Source organism: Leguminivora glycinivorella, chromosome 12, assembly GCF_023078275.1.
Source record: "Leguminivora glycinivorella isolate SPB_JAAS2020 chromosome 12, LegGlyc_1.1, whole genome shotgun sequence".
NCBI lineage: Eukaryota > Metazoa > Arthropoda > Insecta > Lepidoptera > Tortricidae > Leguminivora > Leguminivora glycinivorella.
The window spans coordinates 4809187-4828358 of NC_062982.1; the positions used below are offsets into that span (position 1 = coordinate 4809187).

The 19172-nt window shown below is 38.2% G+C and overlaps 2 protein-coding genes across 2 annotated transcripts in view; one reads left to right on the forward strand and one right to left on the reverse strand.

Annotated features, from left to right (window-relative positions):
- LOC125231746 (regulator of MON1-CCZ1 complex) overlaps positions 1 to 9082 on the reverse strand; it is a 39786-nt gene extending 30704 nt beyond the window's left edge. Inside the window, 7 exon segments of the mRNA XM_048137312.1 lie at positions 807 to 907; positions 1820 to 1952; positions 3589 to 3699; positions 5886 to 6001; positions 7032 to 7153; positions 8347 to 8717; positions 8891 to 9082. Coding sequence (XP_047993269.1) covers positions 807 to 907; positions 1820 to 1952; positions 3589 to 3699; positions 5886 to 6001; positions 7032 to 7153; positions 8347 to 8717; positions 8891 to 9010 — 1074 coding nt within the window. The 5' untranslated portion in view covers positions 9011 to 9082.
- Positions 9083 to 9095: 13 nt separating this feature from the next.
- On the forward strand, positions 9096 to 19129 carry LOC125231962 (coiled-coil and C2 domain-containing protein 2A). Its single transcript, XM_048137569.1, is given in 14 exon segments — positions 9096 to 9771; positions 9962 to 11776; positions 12032 to 12213; positions 12397 to 12517; positions 13477 to 13636; positions 14084 to 14251; positions 14520 to 14721; positions 14724 to 14782; positions 15041 to 15193; positions 15524 to 15841; positions 16513 to 16590; positions 17669 to 17829; positions 18590 to 18707; positions 18868 to 19129. Coding segments are annotated over 14 exon segments (4134 nt in total). The 5' UTR covers positions 9096 to 9358; the 3' UTR covers positions 19054 to 19129.
- The last annotated feature ends 43 nt before the right edge of the window (positions 19130 to 19172 follow it).

Genomic DNA, 19172 nt, shown 5'->3' on the forward strand with positions numbered 1-19172 from the left:
TTTATTTTAAATTTCATTAGGTTGCGCGAGTTTACGTTTTGTGGGCGCTATCATGTGTCAAAAAGAGGTTCTTACAGCTCTGGGACAATACATCAAATTCATTCAAATTGGTTGTGCGGATCGCTCCGCGCGGTCGGTCCGCGTGACACTAAAACCAGTCCTTAGGATCGGCAACGCGCACCTCTGGAGTTGCAGGGTAGTTATTTGCAACTGATCTAAAGATTACTCGTCCGGTTTTTGTTAGTGGGCGAATCAACTTTTCTTAGCCAGCAAAACTTCGTATACTTCGACTAAATGTGATAAGATAATTTTATTTAAATTTAGGGCCAGTTGCATCAACCACATTTGACAGACACATCATCGTCAAGCAGCAGACGTCTATGGAACTTCCCATACTACAAAATTTAACGAACGCTTTAACGGTGACAGGTAGCTTTAGGTTTGATGCAACCGGCCCTTAGTGAAATTAAATTATACTCATTATATTAAAAACAGATATTTGTATATCTGGTGCGCTACGCAATACAACATGGTTTTTCGGGATTTGATATTTTATAACTTCGTTTCAAGCAGTAACCCAGTGGACATAGCTGTCCCTCACTTTTGTATGAAAATAGTGTCTCTTCCACTGGGTCACATTTTTTTTTTTTTGATTAAAAATGGATTGTTTTTAATTTCTGCCAGATCTGGTATGTAAAATAAGGATCTTTGTCTACGATGGGCAGATTGAAGCTCATAAAACTAGAACTAGTAATAAATAAAGGCACCCTAGTACAGTATCGATATCGGACACCAAAAATACTTACAGCATGAGCCAGCCCAGAGGGAATAAGTTTGACTCGCCACAGACAACCTAGACGAGCGTCGATGATGTAGTCAGGTTGGAACACCACCCAGTTACCTGAATCTGATAGGTAGGATAATATGGTCAAGGAGAAATTATATTTATGACAAATAGTTTCATTACTTAGCCATTAAAAACGACAACCTAAACCAGGGGTTGAAAAACCTGCGCCTCGATCTTTTATAATTATCAGCGGTTCAATTCACCTAATTTAACACAAATTCACATTTCACATTTGTATTGTGTATAGAGCCATCTCTCGGTGAATTCGCTAACTAATTTGCGTGACCTGTATAGTATGTTGGTTTTTCAGGGATAATTCTTTATTATGCTAACCGATTAAAACAGTTTTTACTTTGAAAGAAGATGGTTTACGTAACATCTCGTATTCATTTGAAGTACGATATATATCCGCAAGGGTAGTTAAATTGAAAGTAACACTCTGAAGAGGTTTTTGTGAATTAAAAAAAGTTTCCACTATACAAAACAAAAAAAATCATTCAATGTTCTTAAAGGAACGTGGTTAGAATTAGAAAAGACGAGACATTGATTTAAAGTAATCATAAAGTAATAAATTGGTTTATCAGCAAATCACTTTACCATACAATAGTACATATATATTGCATGTTCATAGAGAGAATCAGTGAAAGAAATATATAGGAAAAATTGTCAGTGACGTAAGCAGTAAATAGTGTGCGCAGGTACATATCACAGGGATGTCGATAGTTGCGTGCGGCTCTGATTTAGCTTCCAATATGAGAGGTTAGACTACCTGTCTCTATCACACGCGTGATGCTAGTAAAGGATACATATAGGGCAGAGTCGACCGTCGACGTAAGCCGGTCTCATAAGATACGCCGGAACCACAGGAATGTGGATCATGTGGATAGTTGCGTTCGGCTTTGATTTAGCTTCCAATATGAGAGGTTAGACTATACCTGTTTCTATCACACACGTGATGCTAGTAAAGGATACACATAGGGCAGAGTTGACCGTCGACGTAAGCTGGTCTCATAGTGTGCGCAGGGACCACAGGGATGTGGATAGTTGCGTGCGGCTCTGATTTAGCTTCTTCCATTATGTCGAAAATTTGGGAGGTTTGGCTTGACTGAAATAAAAAATGTCTTAGTCACATATTGACTATAAACAAAATAAACTGAGATAATGTTTAGGTAGTACAAGAAAAAGTCACCAAGGTCATTATTAAGCCCAGGCAGGCTTAGGTCACTCCGGAGTGGGTTTAGTGGGTAGGGCCAAGTTTCCCCCCTCTCGACAGGGGAGGGGAAAGAAACGGCGAGTCCCACACATCGTGCGTAACAGCATTCCCACTCCGTCAAAAAAAAAAAAGGCTTAGGTCACTCGCTCGCGACCGCGTTAAGTACCTACACGCTAGCCGTTCATTCGAATGAACAAGTGGCCGCCATGCTTCTGAGTTTTACCAAAGACATATCTAACTCCGTACAGACAGCTACAGTCTAAGAAAAGAACGTAGCTCAGGACCATATAGAAAAAGGTGCGGTGGCCTCGATGGCGTTACACCTTTGGGGGATGCTCGGATAGATGGCGCTAATATTAATGTTTGACATTTTAACACATATCAAGCTAAGAATATGAGCCAAATTGTCAAAACTGAGGTTTAAAAGTTTTAAGCTTGTGTAGAGAGATGGCAGTCTATGCACTGTGATTACATATTTTACTTAGACAGTAACTCTCTATAATACTTGATCCTCTTTGGTTTTACGAAGTAACTTATTAGTATTAGTTACATAAAGCGTAGGTATTTGTCGTTTTGCGGGCAAGTGAAGGATCTGTTACGTTAGTAACTTATTAATAATTAATAATCTTATTATTGTATGGGTTAAATTGTGGCGTAGGCGAGAGGCTGGCAACCTGTCACTGCAATGCCACAGTTTTCGTTTTTTTTTCAACCCCTTATTTGCCAAGAGTGGCACTGAAGCTTTAGTAGTTTCATGTGCTCTGCCTACCCCTTAATGGGATACAGGCGTGATTGTATGTATGTATGTATGTATGTAATAATCTGTGGCCCAGGGCTGAAATCGAACCAACGCCCCTCTACTAAGAACTATCGCAAGTGCAGACTCACAGTGGCATGGGCCAATTTCTCCAGCGTCATTCTCTTGCTCTTTATATATATAAAAAAATCCCAGTCACTTGGGGTCGGCGCAGCATGTCCTTCTCTTCCATACATCTCTATCACCCGTCATCTCCTCATTAACTTGTTTTCGTTTCATTTCATGTCTCACACAGTACATGCACCATTTCCTCGGGTTTTCCCTCCCGTTACTTCCAAATCAAATTTAATTTGGGTCTAATTTCTCCAAGTATTAAAGACTAGCTTTTGCCCGCGGCTTCGCTCGCGTTAGGAAGAGACAAAAAGTAGCCTATGTCACTCTCCATCCCTTCAACGATCTCCACTTAAAAAATCACGTCATTTCGTCGCTCCGTTTTTCCGTGATAGACGGACAAACAAACAGACACACACACTTTCCCATTTATAATATTAAGTATGGATCATAGTACTTGGATTTAATTTAGTATTAGTTAAGTTTTTTTTGTACCTACTTGCTAATTTGTTAATTCGTTTCTGTGGCAATAAAGAAATTTCAATTTCAATTCACAAAGAGCGTTTAGCCTAGGTCTCTGATTTCTGGAACAATGTGCATTTCTTAAGTTTTTATATGTTTTCCAAGCTCTCCTAGGTATACAAACTACAATCAAAATACCTGATGATGTACAGCAACGAGATTATCAAGCACGCTGACGGCGAAGCGCCCCGCGAGACCTGTTCGAAGGATCCGCGTCTGCCCGCCGCCGGTCACGGGTAGTAGCCACAACTGGAATTTTATTCAAGGTGTTACTGAGAAGTAATAAGAACTTTAATTTTAGGTTTCCATAGATGGTAAATGTGAGTGACAATCGAAATCCCGATTTAAACATACATACATACATACAATCACGCCTGTACCCCATAAAGGGGTAGGCAGAACACATGAAACTACTAAAGCTTCAGTGCCACTCTTGGCAAATAAGGGATTGAAAGAAAACGAAACTGTGACATTGTGTGATTTAAACTATCACGATTTTTAACCCCCGACGCAAAAACAACGGGTGTTATAAGTTTGCGGTGTCTGTCTGTCTGTATGTGTGCGTGTGTGTCTGTGGCATCGTAGCTCCCAAACGGAAAACCGATTTAGACTTAGTTTTTTTGTCTGAAAGCTGAGTTAGTCGGGAGTGTTCTTAGCCATGTTCCATGAAAATCGGTCCACTATGTCGCGGTCGGGGGTTGTTTCAAAATTTTAATTTTGTGGTTAGGTTAGGTTATAAAAGATTTATATAAGAATTTTAATTTTAGGATTCCGTAGTTTTTAGGGTCACAAGAAAACCCTAAACCAACTTATTTTGAATACTACGTTGATATTTTTTTTTGCGGGGCTTCGCCCCCCGAGCCCCCCTTTCTTTGCTCTTAAGGGTCACAAGAAAACCCTAACCCAACTTATTTTAAATATTAAGTACGTTGATCTTTGTTTTATGCGGGGGGCTTCGCCCCCCGAGCCCGCCTTACTTTTGCACTTAAGGGTCACAAGAAAACCCTAACCTAATTAATTTTAAATATTACGTTGATCTTTTTTTAATGCGGTTTAAGTGTTTAAGTATCTAAAATCTAAATGTGAGTGACAATCGAAATCCTTATTTAAACATTCACGATTTTTACACATAAAAATTGCAAACGGGACTAAGGGTCACACCGCAATGGCAGCGGCCTACAGCGGCAGGCGAGGTAATTTTAAACTTTATCTACATATTTAAAAAGATCAGTATCACTTGACCACAGAGAACCTCCTATAGAGTGCCAATATTGTAAATTTTGTGCGTGCTACAAATCACCAGTGCTTGGGGCGCGAGGAGCGGGAGGAGAATGTGTTTAGCGCGCTGCGATTGGTCGTTTCAAGGACGGCAGGCAGTCGCGCCAGATGAAAAGGGACAGAAGTATGACTGTCCCTCTACTGTCGCGTAAGTGGCCAGTGTAAGTTGACCTATGCCGGCTCTGAATAAATTATAAATATGACTTATTTGTGGAATGTAATACCGTTCGTTTTTAAATTTGAACTTCTTGTTACCTTTCCACACCATTTCACACTACAGGTGGACATCTTTAAGGCATCAAAATACCCTTTTTCAATTTTTTTATTGCGAAAAACACGAGCTGCTTTCGGGTCGGTTACTTGGTCGTTACTGATCGGGCACGGCGAGCGCCCGCGCTTATATCATGGCAAATACAAGTAAGGCTGGTGACCGCGAGTCGTCTTGTAATGGATGTCTATAGGGGTTGGTCTGTGCACTTGACTAACTCAAACAGATCGCGAGACGCCGTACGGCCGTTCGATACTGGTCTTTTTTTTAAATATTTAGATAAAGTTTAAAATTATTTCACACTAAAAGTGCTTGCCGCGTTACTGCCGGTCGCTGCGATTCCGGTGTGAATCGACCCTTAATCGCGTATTACTATGTTTAAAACACTAACCTCCGACGTTTCAAGGACGACATTGGCCCCGTGTTTTCGGAGCAGATTGGCTAAAGTTGAAATCAACATCTGTAACGGTTTTAACTACCGAATATCGCAAGTGTTGTGTGTCGACTGTCGACAAGGTTTTTTTTTTGTATGAATAGGTAGACGTTTGACCACGATCACACCTGATGGTAAGTTATGATGCGGTCTACGGTGGAGCACGCTCACCTATGAGATACCTATTTACTCTTGCTTTAAAGAGACCTGGATTGTACTCATGCGGAAACACAGACTCAGGCAGGGCATTCCACTCCTTGGCGGTTCGCAAAAGAAATGTTGAAGCGAAACGCTTAGTGCGTATTTTTGGAATACTAACCGTGAAGCGATGCCGCATTGCCGATTGTCTGGTGGTCCTAAGGCGAAATGGGGACGGAGGAACAAGGTGACATCATAGTGCACAAACTGTTCAAGTGGGTAGTCGGGATCAAGTGGGGGTTGGAGATTAGACCTTACCTCAGTGGGTCCGGGGGCTAGGACAGAGGTACTGCTAGCGTGTCTGAACACGGCGCACCACGTGGCGGCGCAGAGGCGTAGTAACATCACATCGCGCTCCACTACAGGCTTGTCCACTGATAATAATAGTTATTTGTTATACAAGGGGGCAAAGTTGTATTTTAACGCCGAGTGTGGAATTGAAAAACGAGCAAGTGAAAGGATCCTATAGTTGAACCACGAGCGAAGAGAGTGGTTCGAGAATATAATCCTGAACTTGCGAGTTTTTTAACACACGAGAAGTAAAATACATTTGCACCCGAGTGTAACACAAAACTTTTCCCCTCACTATAGCGAGGAAACTACAACGCAAAAAATGCGTTTATCATTGCTTCCAGTAGTTTCACAGGTGGTAAATCATCTTTATTACTAGATTCACCTACTTTTATCAATTTTGAAGCAGTTAATTTGACTTTATTCAAGGTCAAATTACTTTACCCACTAGTGGATAAAATGCGTTTTTACCCGCTGGTATTAAAGGACAAAACACGTGTTTCCGAGCTAGTGAGGGGAAAAAATATATTGGTTAGTAATGAGATTATTGTTAAAAAAATAAACTAAATTTCAGGGTAGGTTAGAATAACCTGAATATCCATACTAATATTATAAATGGGAAAGTGTGTGTGTCTGTTTGTTTGTCCGTCTTTCACGGCAAAACGGAGCGACGAATTGACGTGATTTTTTTAAGTGGAGATAGTTGAAGGGATGGAGAGTGACATAGGCTACTTCTTGTCTCTTTCTAACGCGAGCGAAGCCGCGGGCAAAAGCTAGTATTTCATAAACGGCATAAATTGTACGATCAATCACTACCAAAATGGGCATTTTCGCGAAAAAAGGTTCAACAACTTTTTTTTCTAAAAATAGGTAAATTTAATGTTTTTCCTACTCAGAATTAGCCCTTTTCATCCTACTAGGCGAAAAAAGGCGTCCTAAATTTATTTTTTCCACTTCGTTACCATTTTTCAAACACTTTGTACAGCGGTTACAAAGTGGAAAGTATGCAAAATAATAGAAAACTTTGGGACCATTTTTTGTCTCTTGTTTTTTGTCTTAGATCGAAAGGGCTCGTGATTATTTTAATATTAATTTTGTAATTCCAATACTCACATTCCAATTTCTGCAGCTTGCTGATGGTGGAATTGTTCAAAGCAAAAGGCTGCAGTAAGGCTCCATTGTTGCCGGCCAATAGCACTATGTTGCTCTGAGCGCACCATGAGAACCACGCCCCACTGTGAAAATTTGAACACATGTTCCAGTTTGGTAAATTTAATACTTATGTATGAAATAACTATGGAATCGGATTATATCATCCCAACGTTTCGAACACTTTACTGCATTTGTAGTCAACGGGTGACTGAGGAAAAATTACAATGTGCAATGTGTGTGTGTTTTCCTCAGTCACCCGTTGACCACAAATGATGTAAAGTGTTCGAAACGTTGGGATTATGTGTGATATAATCCGTTTCCATACTTTAATTCATGAATAACTATCGCAGTAACAGAAGACAATATATTAATACTTATGTTCTTAAATAATTTAAAACAAAAGTTTGTCGGAAGCTATAGATCTCCATCCATTTCTCCATCTAGGATTAAATCCATAAAAGATCCAGAAGTCATAAGTTCAAGTCTCATCCAAGGCATACATTTTCCACTTTTAAATTTATTCTAAATCTAGTGGCATTGATCGTCTGCAGTTTCTGCTAATCAAAAATTAAAACTATAGACTTGTTAATCTCTGTCAAACAAGTCTGTCAGTAAATAAGAACAAAGAAAACTACATGCATCCTTTTCTTTAGGGTGCTAAAGAAAAGGATACCTATAGTTTTCTTTGTTCTTATTTACTGACAAACTTGTTTGACAGAGTTTATATGAAAACAGGTTTAAGTATTAATCTGATTAAAGGAGGATAGATACATTGAATATGGATCAGCATATGATAAAACTATTTGAAGTACAGTCAAATTAAATTACAATGGATTGTTCTGTTTGATAAGAGTAAAGATTAGGGTGTCCCTTATTTTAATTTAATTAACAACGCATACCTTCTTAATATGATCAATTGATCATATTACCCCAAAATACCATGATAAAAAATTTCAGTTCATTCCTGTAAGAGGAACCCGTGCCGACTTGCACCTGAAGTTCCCATACAAATTACTATGGAGAAATTTGCTTAAGACACTAAGTTGATATTTTTATTTATTTCGCATTGTTTTTTTGTTCGCATTGTGATGTATGGGAAATTGCATGAAAGTCGGCACGGGTTCCAGTTATAGGGATGAGCTGAAATTTATTTTGAGGGTGTGTTGGGGTAAAACTAGCCCATTTAGGGGGTATGCGTTACTAATTTCTGTAAATCGTAAAATAAGAGACACCCTAGTAAACATCTTATTATACCTTCCACCATCCATCTTATTACCTGAATGAAGTAGTTTTCAAGCTCTTCAATTGTTTCTTCTCTGGAAAAACTTGCAACAGCTCAATTCCATGGTCCGTAATAAAGGCTATCTCATTCACCTTCGGCCACACAAACCCTAATATTTTAGCATTCTTCCACTTGCATGTATGCGAATATTCGACGTTCGTAGGAACCAAGTCTTTGAAATTCACGAACTCCACATTAGCCCCCTGGCTATCTAGATTTCTTTGAATAGCCAAGATATTGTGGTCTGGAGAGAATTTGATCGAGATTATGGGACCTCTGTCTTCCATTCTGAAGGATGTTGACTTGGATTCGTCCATCCCGCTGACCGTAACGCCTGTAACGCCCCCGGAGCGCACTGTAAAAACCTTCAAAACAAAACATGATTGTTACAACTTTGAAAAGCGAAATTTTACTAAAAGTAAGCGAGTTTAAATGCAATGTATTATTACTTTCGCATTTTGATCTATTCAATTATAACTTAAAAGGCACATTAAAAGTAAAACATTGTTTAGAAAGCGTTAAATAGTAGTTAATTTACCTGTCCATTAGTATCATCGAAAAACACGTTTGTTACAGGGCTATCAGCATCGAATCTCTTTGGTTGTTCTGAAAGCGCTAAATAGTATTCGTCGCTATTTTTAAGGCTGAATTTAGCCATGTTTATTGCATAATATTGTTATTTACGCTAGAAAAGTAGAAAACACAATTCCCAAATTATTTACTTTCTTTTGACACTGACAGTGGTGTTCCACTTTCAATGCAAACATGATATGCGATTTAAAATAAAGTGGAATGCAGCCAAATAATGCTATTCAAGACAATAAATATACCGCCAATTCTAATATAAGTACTGCAAGCTTATGGCTGCGTTCGTGTTGTTTTTGTCATGAGTATTTTTGAATGTAGCATTATCTCTATGACAACAAATGGCGGAAGTTATGAAAACAAACAAAGCTTAAGCTGAATCTTTTTCAAAAGAAACCACGCCTGTTTTTTTTATTTTGTGATGATGAGTGAAAACATTGAATTAAAGTCATTTCCATCTAGCTTTGGAAAGGATAATGACATCGAAGAATATCATGAAATAAACGAAAAGGCTGTATCTGAACCGAAAACACACTCACAACGCCGGGCTTCGAAAAATCATTCAAAAACTATCACCGAAGAAGATTTCTTTACACAATACGATGTTAAGTATGCCCATAAGAAGCCAGGCAAGAAAAAACATACTAAAAAGAAGACGGACGCCTCAAATTTAATGGATATAATTAACTCTGAATTAGCTGGGCTCACTCCCCCAGTGACCGAAGAATTAGTGACCACAAAGATTGATAATTCGAAGACATTATTAAACACTTATTTCAGAAGTCCTGGAATACAAATGTTCAAAAAACCTCTTTGCTTTATACCGGAGCATGGGTAAGTTAAAATTGGTTATCAATGTTAATAGCTGGGCCCGCACGCCGCACGACGCCTCGCAAGGAAAACGTCCGTGCTCATGCGCGGACGTTTGCCTCGCCCGAGCAAATTTGCTCAGCAAGATGGCGGCCCTCGGTCAGCTGTTCAAAATAGTTCAATAATCCTTACAATTGTTTAAATTTAATTGCAGCTACGGAGACAAATTACTCACAACAGTTTTAAACCCTGTGTACCCAAAAGTGCTGGAATATGCCATTACAGAATATCAACCTATACCAGTTCAGTACATGGAAGCGGCAAAGTTTGAAGATGTTGTAGCTACAAATGAGGCTGATGAAGGATTGAGCAAATTTTTAGATTTGACAATAAAAAATATTAAATTCAAACATCATCACGAATTATCTTTAGAAGAACTCCTTTGTAGTAAACTTATTGAAGTATACAATGAGTACAAAGAAAATGAGAGAATACTTAATGAATTAGTACGAGATATTAAAGTTATTAGAGAAACTAGGAACAGTCTTAAAGAAGACTTCACGAACATATCGACTAAAAAGGAAACAGTGAGATTTGATGAAACAGTTAGAAAATATTCGGCGAAGCTTTTTTATTTAAAAAACAAGCATGAACAACATTTAAATATAAGAAATGAAATGCTACATCAAATTGGGTCCCTGTGGTCTGACGTTTTAATGGCCAGAGAAAAGTCAGGCAAAATAAAGACTCCTTACGTATTAGATATTGATAAAACTACAAAAGATCCCGAAGAATACGAAAAAGAATGGTCTCAAGTATTTAATATGGAATATACTGACAAACTAGATAGAATTGAATATGATTATGTAACAAAATATGCAGAGTACAAAAATGCAAAAGCAAATAAACTACAAAATAAAATTAACAAACCGAAATTAGAGTTTGATGAAGACCTAATAAAATCTGACGCGGAAACTATTGCTAATAACAAAGTATCAAAAGATAAAATCGACATAAGCTTAACACAAGACCCTAAATTAATATCAGACAAACGAAAGTCTCAGAAACCACATTCTAGAAAGTATTATTTCAAGATATTCGTAGATGATGTATTTGTTTGTGAGTCTGATGCTTACGAAAGTAATCCTGTAGTTAACATTACTGTGGAATTTACAGAATCTTTCTCAGTGCAAATTTTACCCAAAAACACTGAAATTACAATAGAGTTATTTGAACAAGACGAATCAGTAGCGTACGTAAAAATAGCTCTAAACAAATTAAAAGAAACAAGTGTCAATGCTGCATATAAGACTGAAGTATTTGTTTATAATAATATTGTAGAACCGAATTCCAAATATGTTGGTTCTGGACATAATATCAAAGAGATAGCAGCGGAAAACAAAGTAAGACTGAAAAGCAGTAATTTGTTTAAAGGAAATTTATACACGTCTTGTGAGATAAATTTACAAATAGGCTGGAATGAGAAAATAAATGAAAACGAGATGGAGTCCGTCAGATCTTCAATGGACGTAGGTAGAAAACTAAAGAGATTAATCCATGGCATTGATAAACCTGATATTGATGCGCTGAAATATATAATTGAAAATATATATGAAAAGGAAATTGGAAATGACGAAGAAATAATAAATACTTTAGGACGTATATCTAAACTAAATGTTGCTTTTGATGATAATATCCCCATAGATAAAGAAAGTCCAGATTTCATCAGACTAAAACTCTTACACCTACGTGATAATGGTGGTTTTACAAATGTAGAAAATAAAATGATACCTTTATTGGCAAGTCAAATTTCAACGGAACAGTTGAACTGTCTCCAAAAGAGTACAGAAAATGAGTTTGATGTCCAATATTATGACAACCAAGATATGGACCCAATAGAAATACAGAGGTATATTGGAGCCAAATATGTAGAGAAGTTGAATAAGAATATGCTGAAGAATTTAAGTGAGCACCTGTTGAAGAAAACTCATAAAGATGTCGTGCGGGATTTCAAGGACTTGAGTCTAAGGTTGGTTAAAAATAATAATGTGACAGACAGACGGACAGAGCCGCATGGGTTCCTTTTCTACCTTTTTGGAATCATAAAAATGTAGCAAATCTTTTCAGAAATCGAAATTATTCAGAAAGGAAGGAGGTTTTTCTTCTTCGTTTTTTAACAAGGAATGAAGGATTGATGAATTTCTATCATGGATGAATGAATCGACGTGGCTTATTTGTTAGATGCTAAACTTTTTCTTTCTTCTACTAACTTCAAAAATTTCAGGGGCCTCTTCACAAACCAATCCAACCTATCTCTCGCCCTCTCGAACAGCTCTCGACAACAGCTAATATCAGACGCCCTCCTAAAAGAGCAGGAGATCCGTGTAAGCGTATTCCGTGCCCTTGGGTTACGGGACCGTAGTGCTCCAGTTGTTGAGAATGATGATGATGACGAGAAAATAGCTGGTAAGTGTTGAATTTGCTTTGTGTGCTATTTTGGTGTTAACATTTTAGATTATTCTTCCATGACGAAGATCTTTCTGGTGGGTATACAATCTGATTTGACATGCTTACAAACATGCTATTTTATACGGTGCTAAAATTTTTAGTTTCACTAATTTTTTTCTGGCTCCGGTGTCTTTTCTTTAGGTTTCAAAATTCGGCCTCTTCGTCCGTTTGTTCGAGTCTCTTATCATAAGATATCGGAACAAACTACTCCTGCTATTGGCTGCCATCCGACCTGGAATCAAACTTTAAAGGTCAAAACTAAGTAAGTTTCGTTTTATTATTGCGGTTATGCTATCCGGCTCTAAAAACATTACACCTATCCGGGTGCGTATCGATCGATATAACTTTTTTTGATATATTTGTAGTCGTTATAACGATCATTTGATATAATTATTGAATCATATAACAACAAATAATATACTAACAAATTGTATAATTCTTATTTAATATAATGATCATTTTTTCGAATAACATTTATTATAACATACTTTGTGTATAATGCTTATTTCCTATAATAAATAAATTGTATAACACAAATTCTTTCTAAAGCACAGTTAAAATAAAAAACAATTGTACAATAAATTAGATCCATCATTTACTCTGGTAAGTAGATTACGTTAGAACTGTGACCCCCTACACACAACGCGCTGCTACCAGAAAAATAGGTTAGGTTAGGTTAGAACTGTGACCCTTAAACATATGTACTGCTATCAGAAAAGTAGGTTAGGTTAGGTTAGAACTGGGATCCCTTCAAAAAAGAATAAAATTAATTCATGAAATGTTTTATACTGTTTGCTAGTTATATTATACTAGTCGTATATCAATAGATAGTTATACCATATAACGGTTATTATAAATAAGTGTTATACAAAATAATGATTATACAAAATAAAAGTAGATATTTTGTGGTTATACCAAATGTTAATTATGTCAAATGAGTGATTATATCCTTTAAATATATACGAAATGTTGTTATATCAAATGTTATTATACCAAAAAAAGTTATACTAATCATTACACACCCCACCTATCCTACCGACTGCGCCAATGTTAGATGAATAAAAAAAAGATCGAGATCCGAAGTAGACGGATTTATTTCAAAATGTACAACTACCGACATACCCTACCCTACGTAACAAAATCGGGAGACAGTGTTTTTATGAATAAGTATATAATAACCAGTATCTTTATTAAATACTGATTGTTACCATTTTTTTGTAGACTGTCTCCTCTCTCAACAATCCAAGTGAACATCTTCGATGAACAGCGGTCACCAGTGGCAGATGATTCTGACCAGCCGCTTACAGTCCACTACCGTTGTCAGAACAAGTGGCTTGGTTGCGTGGAAGTTCCTATTAAAACGGTGTTAGACATGGGCATGGTAAGAGTGGTAAAAGCCGTAAAAGTCAGTAAGCGGTTAAATTATTTCACGCAAGGGAGATTTAAACATAGGAAGAGACCTTAGCTGTCAGAGAAATAGTTCCCAAATAATGAGAACAGGGAAAGAAGAAGCTTGGGAGATACTAAATTATATGCCTTGGTTGCGTCAGAAAGAAGTCCCCTGTAGTTTGGTAAATACTGGTAAAGAGCAACCAAAAGTGTCTTCAACTTGCCGAATAGTTTCGGTATCATCATTCATCATCATATCAGGCCTTTATCGTCCACTGCCGAGTATATGTCTCTCTCCCGCTATGCTTATCTTCCGGTCCTAAGTTAGTCTCATCCAGTTGTGACCCGCAATTTTCAGGATGTCGTCAACCCAACGAATGCCAGTTATCATACCCATAGGATAGGACCTACATTAAAAGTTCTTACGTGAACATTTCAGATAAAAGGTACCTTCAAAATATCTTCTCCACCATTCCTTCTGGGCTATGAGAATGCCTCCAAGAACACCCACTCTCTAATACCCGAGGTAACTCAGCTCATGAGGAAGGAAGCAGCATTCGTGTCGCTCCAAATCACCAGCAGTCTTTCACATTTGGGAGGAGGGCAGGTGAGTTGAGACCATAACAATTACATAAAAGCCTTACCAAAGCAGAGATTTTTTTGCGTGATGCTTACGATTAGGAACATAAAATTGGAATACGCTTCTTCAGATCTGCTTCCAAAGTTTTCAAACTGGAGAATTATGTATCATTCGCGATATTGCACTCTCGTTCGCTACGGCTCAAACGATTGGCATCTGGGCTAGGTCATCAGGACTATCAGGAGTGAAATCTTTTGACAATATTTAGTCATAATTCAAATTGTTTAATTTTCAGGGTTACCACCAACCAGTTCCGACCGACCCTGACGACTACATTATCCGACATCTCAACAACTTTGTAACCGACTATACCAACGAGTTTCCTTCTCGTAACATCTCTCTCACTTACATTGACAGTACAGGGCACAATAAGTCAGTCACCCATTTCCTTCAGCCCATACCTCCGCCTGATTATGAGAATTTTCCGAAGAATCCAAAAGTGGGTCGGCTATGTCCAAGAGTTCGAGATCGTCGAGCAGTGGACGAAAAAAGGATACGGTATGTCACATAGCTATATTATAAAATCCCTTTTTGAGCTTTCTAGCTTCAACATAAGAAGCTCGGGTTCCTTCAGAACCTCTTCACAGGGTCCATGGACGCATTCCGGGTTGAAAACTCGGGGTATTTTATGATTTCGATCCTAGGCTCCGGCCTACCCGACCCGATAATCCCCGATAATCGAAATTTTGTAGCTCTTTACGGATGTCTCGTTTAGATGGGTTTCTTTCATGCCTTTTCTTACTTTCCCTTCTTTAGGGCGAAGAGAGAACAGAGTTGGAATCAATTTACAGCGGTTTCAGCGGCAAGGCTGATTCGATAGGGAAAATGCTGGACGCGTGCTTGAGATACGTATCGCTGATACCGTGCTACGAGCCAGTGGACAGACGGGTTGTCACCTTACTGGGGGTGGTAAGTATTCCATTCCATCATATACATACTAGTATATCAGAATAACTGAAATAAATACTTCACTGGATTCTTACCAGTCTGATCATAAAATGACAAACGGAAAGTCCTTCCGAAGAATTTTGGTCCTTCGACCCAGATCCGACAAGAATAATAAGTAATAACTGTGTTCAGTTCATGAATCACAAAATAGGTACCTATCGTAGTTTAGTTAATTTTCATCAATACTATTGTGACATAGGCGAGGCAACCTGTCAGTTTTATTTTCTTTCAACTCCTTAGTTGCTAACAGCTAATAGGAAATCAAAGTAATTAACGCTGTATTCTTTTCAGGAGCTTCTAAAAGTCCTCCACGGCTCTCCCCTCGACCACGCTATCCTCCTAGCGAGTTATTTCCTGCACCTCGGACTCAAATGCTACATCGCCGCAGGCCTGGGTCTCCCCCGGGGCTTAAGCTATTACGTCCTGACCAAATATGACTTGTCTACCCATAGGATGGTTATGGCTAGTGATCAGTATAAGAGCAAACTGTTTGGGAGGAATGATGGATTTGTGTGGTATGTGTATGATGCGTTAGGGGGGGAGCGGTTTGAGTTGAGAGACGTCAGCTGCCCGCTGAAGAGTGTGAATTATGTGTTTGATAACGATAATGTGAGTATTTCTGTGTGTAGATTGATTGAAATGTCTGTGCGTAAAGAGAAAATTCATAGAAATATCACGACTTCACGTTCACATTTCACGACTCTTCTCTTTTCACACAGTCCCTTGAATACATAGTTTGGTTCGTTAATGGGAATAAGAACAAAATTATTTTCACCACACCAACTGATAAAGGCTTACTTTGCTATTCCAAAACAGATAGCAAAATTGCATTTTATCCACAAGGGAGCAAAGTAATTTCATACAAATTTTAACTCGATGTCTTAAGCTGGCTGCTAGATTTTACCTATAAATGATGTATTTGAATCATAAATATTGAATAAATTGATGGATTTGATTTATTTTGATGTTTTATAGTCAGTATTTTGTTTGTGTTTGTGTGGTGAAAAAATTTGTGTTTCACTCGATGGCAAAGTTTGTTTAACCTTCGTGCCTTGATACCCTCGCAACGCTCAAGATTCCACTTTTTGAACCACTCGCTACGCTCGCGGTTCAATATTGGAATTTTTCGCTTGCTCAGGTATCAATATTGGCACGTGCGGTTAAACAACTACTTTGCCCCCTTGTAAAGCAAATAACTATTTCGTAGTATTTCTAGGACTTGTAATTTATTTGAATACCTAATTTTAAGGTTTTCGCTAATGTGGATTTGAATTTTTCAGATTTGGGTGAATGTCCAGTCCTCTCTCGACTGTGAGAGCGTCTCGTTTGATTTTTCCAGATCTTCAGACTGGCAGCCCGTAAGTAACTTCTTTCTAAGCATGTAATAGTATTTTATACAATCGTGATATAATACAAAGCTTTTCAGTCGAGTACCATGTTTAGGCCACGAAGCTTGCTGAGTGGCCTAATAGTACGGTACGAGAGTGAAAAGCTAAATTATATCACTATTGTATACAACACTTTTTCTACGAGTCATCATCTTCATCATCAATGGACGGAAATATCATCATTCATGCAAGTTAAAATTAATGTTACTAGAGTCGTTCACCGTTGTATCAACATCGAATTACCTAGCAACCAATTGTTTGTAATAACCGTCTCTGATTGGCCGATAACGCGACAGATAAAAAAAATGTGTTTCAGATGCAGGAAAATTTGCCAGGTATCGCGAATTAGTATAGAAATTGTATGAAGTTCTATTTTTGAAATTATTACAGTTAACTAAAGTCAACTATAATGAGCTTATTATAATTGAGTCGGAACTGGCATAGACTATCCAACACTGAAAAGTTAGCACTTATAGTTTAGTCTGTGGTGGCCTAATTGACAGATTACAGTCGACAAGTAGAAAAAATATATTTAAAATATGAGTTTTGACATCAAATTTTCACAGAAAATGGTGCATCCACATGCACGCTAGCCAAACACGGATCGTGTGGATTTTAGTAATTAGGGGTTGGACTGCTTTATTCGTGTTTGCCATTGACTGGCATTTGTGTCGTTTTATGACTTCAAAGGGGTGTTCGACCAACCTGCAAGTTCGCCAAGCGTAGGGTATATTTTAGCTGTGTTTGTGGTGTTTGTTGTTTGTGGCAAACATCAAACGTGTGAGACTGCCATAAGTTCTAAGCCAGGGGATTTCAAAGCAACGTTATAATGGGGGCGCGGGGCCGTGGGAGTTGTCCCAAGTTGTACTTAGTTCAGTAAATGTGTGATGTGTCCACTGTCCATTTATCACAGGGGTGGGGGACGTGGACATTTCCTTTTAGGCAACAGAGAGGGGTCTTTCAAAAAGTTTGGGAATCCCTGGTCTAAGCTACCTTTTAATCATGAGGAACATATGGAAGGTTGATTTGTAAAATGTTTGCTTTTCAGGTATTCGACAAGTCGATTTTCGTAATGAAGCTCCCAGTAGTGACAGACGCCAGTCTTTACTCCGCGCAAGGCAGCGTCGAGAATTTGCGAGCAGCTCTGGAGAGCAGAATCAAAAGCAAAGTGCAGCAGTGGCGCCCTCACGTCAAGACTATTTGGAACAGGTTGGTTTGAAGGAAGTTTTCATGAACATGTTTTTTAACTAATCTTAGAAGGTTCAGCTGGGTATTTATATGTACCTAAGTCCTATGTCTAGGTTATTCCGTCACTACTATTATCCTAAACTTGTTGGCATCAGAAGTTGGTATGAGAGGTCATTTTTCCCGAAACTGCAATCGAATGTGAGCCGTAACTCGCACTGCTTAGCTTGAAAATCTATCGGCACGTATGTGGTCGCTAGATGTACCATGCCTGTCAAAGGGTTAACTGGCACTAAAATACTTATCTACGGCCAGATTTATAATTCTATATTTCTAACACCTTCACTGTCTAGTAGTAACTCTAGTACCTCCAAATATGGGTCACGGAAAGTAGCATTACAAAGACGTACGGTTTACAATAAGATACATAATGTGTCCATCTAGTCACTATTAGGTGCAATGAGGCAAATTCGTTTTCATCACACTCGCACACTAAATGTGATTTTGCACGCAGGCGGAGCGTGAGTTATAGAAAAATCGTTCTCCCAGGAGAGTTATGAAATTTTTAGTGCCGTATTTAACTTTTTTTTTATGTTTTTACATATTTTTATATTGCAAGTGTGATGAAAACCATTGTGTGTAACTCGGGGAGTATGAATATTACAAGCTCGAGTCTTTAAATCGCTCCAGCAAGCCGTCGCGATTTAACTTACTCTCGTTAGTAATATTCAAGTTCCTCCCCTTGTTGCACAATGTACTATTATTTTATTATTCTGTTTAATAGATATTGTAGCACGCTCCTCCGAGAGGAGTTGCCTCTCTGGGAGTACTACGCGTTTAACCCCACCGAACAGAAGCCGGGGTTAGGCCAGAGGTTGAAACAACTGATGGCCACACACAAGGTAGGTTTTACTCCCTCCCAGTCTAATATTTAACAAATTTAAATATTTCTCTATGGAAAGACTCTTACTTCTGCTGTCTACATGTTTCTATTAATTTCTTCATTTATTTCATAACGTGAAATAATTTGAAATGGAATCCAATAACCTATTGTTTTTCCAGATGTTCGGGTTCCCTCTAAACATGCCATTTGTCAACATGAAGTCTGCCATCTCGAGTGTCAAATGTACCGGCCTGCATTTGCAAGCGGACCCCAATGCGGAGTTCGCGCTAGGGGTCGAAATGTACTCCTACCCTAATAATGTTATCAGTGTGTGGGTATTCTTGGCTAGCATTTCTAGGATATAAGAATAATTTTATTATATTAAAAAATATTCTCAAATTGTAATTAAAATTATCAATTATATTAGGTTTATAAACTGAAATAGATACCATAAACCATACACTAAAGAAAAAGCGATCAAGCC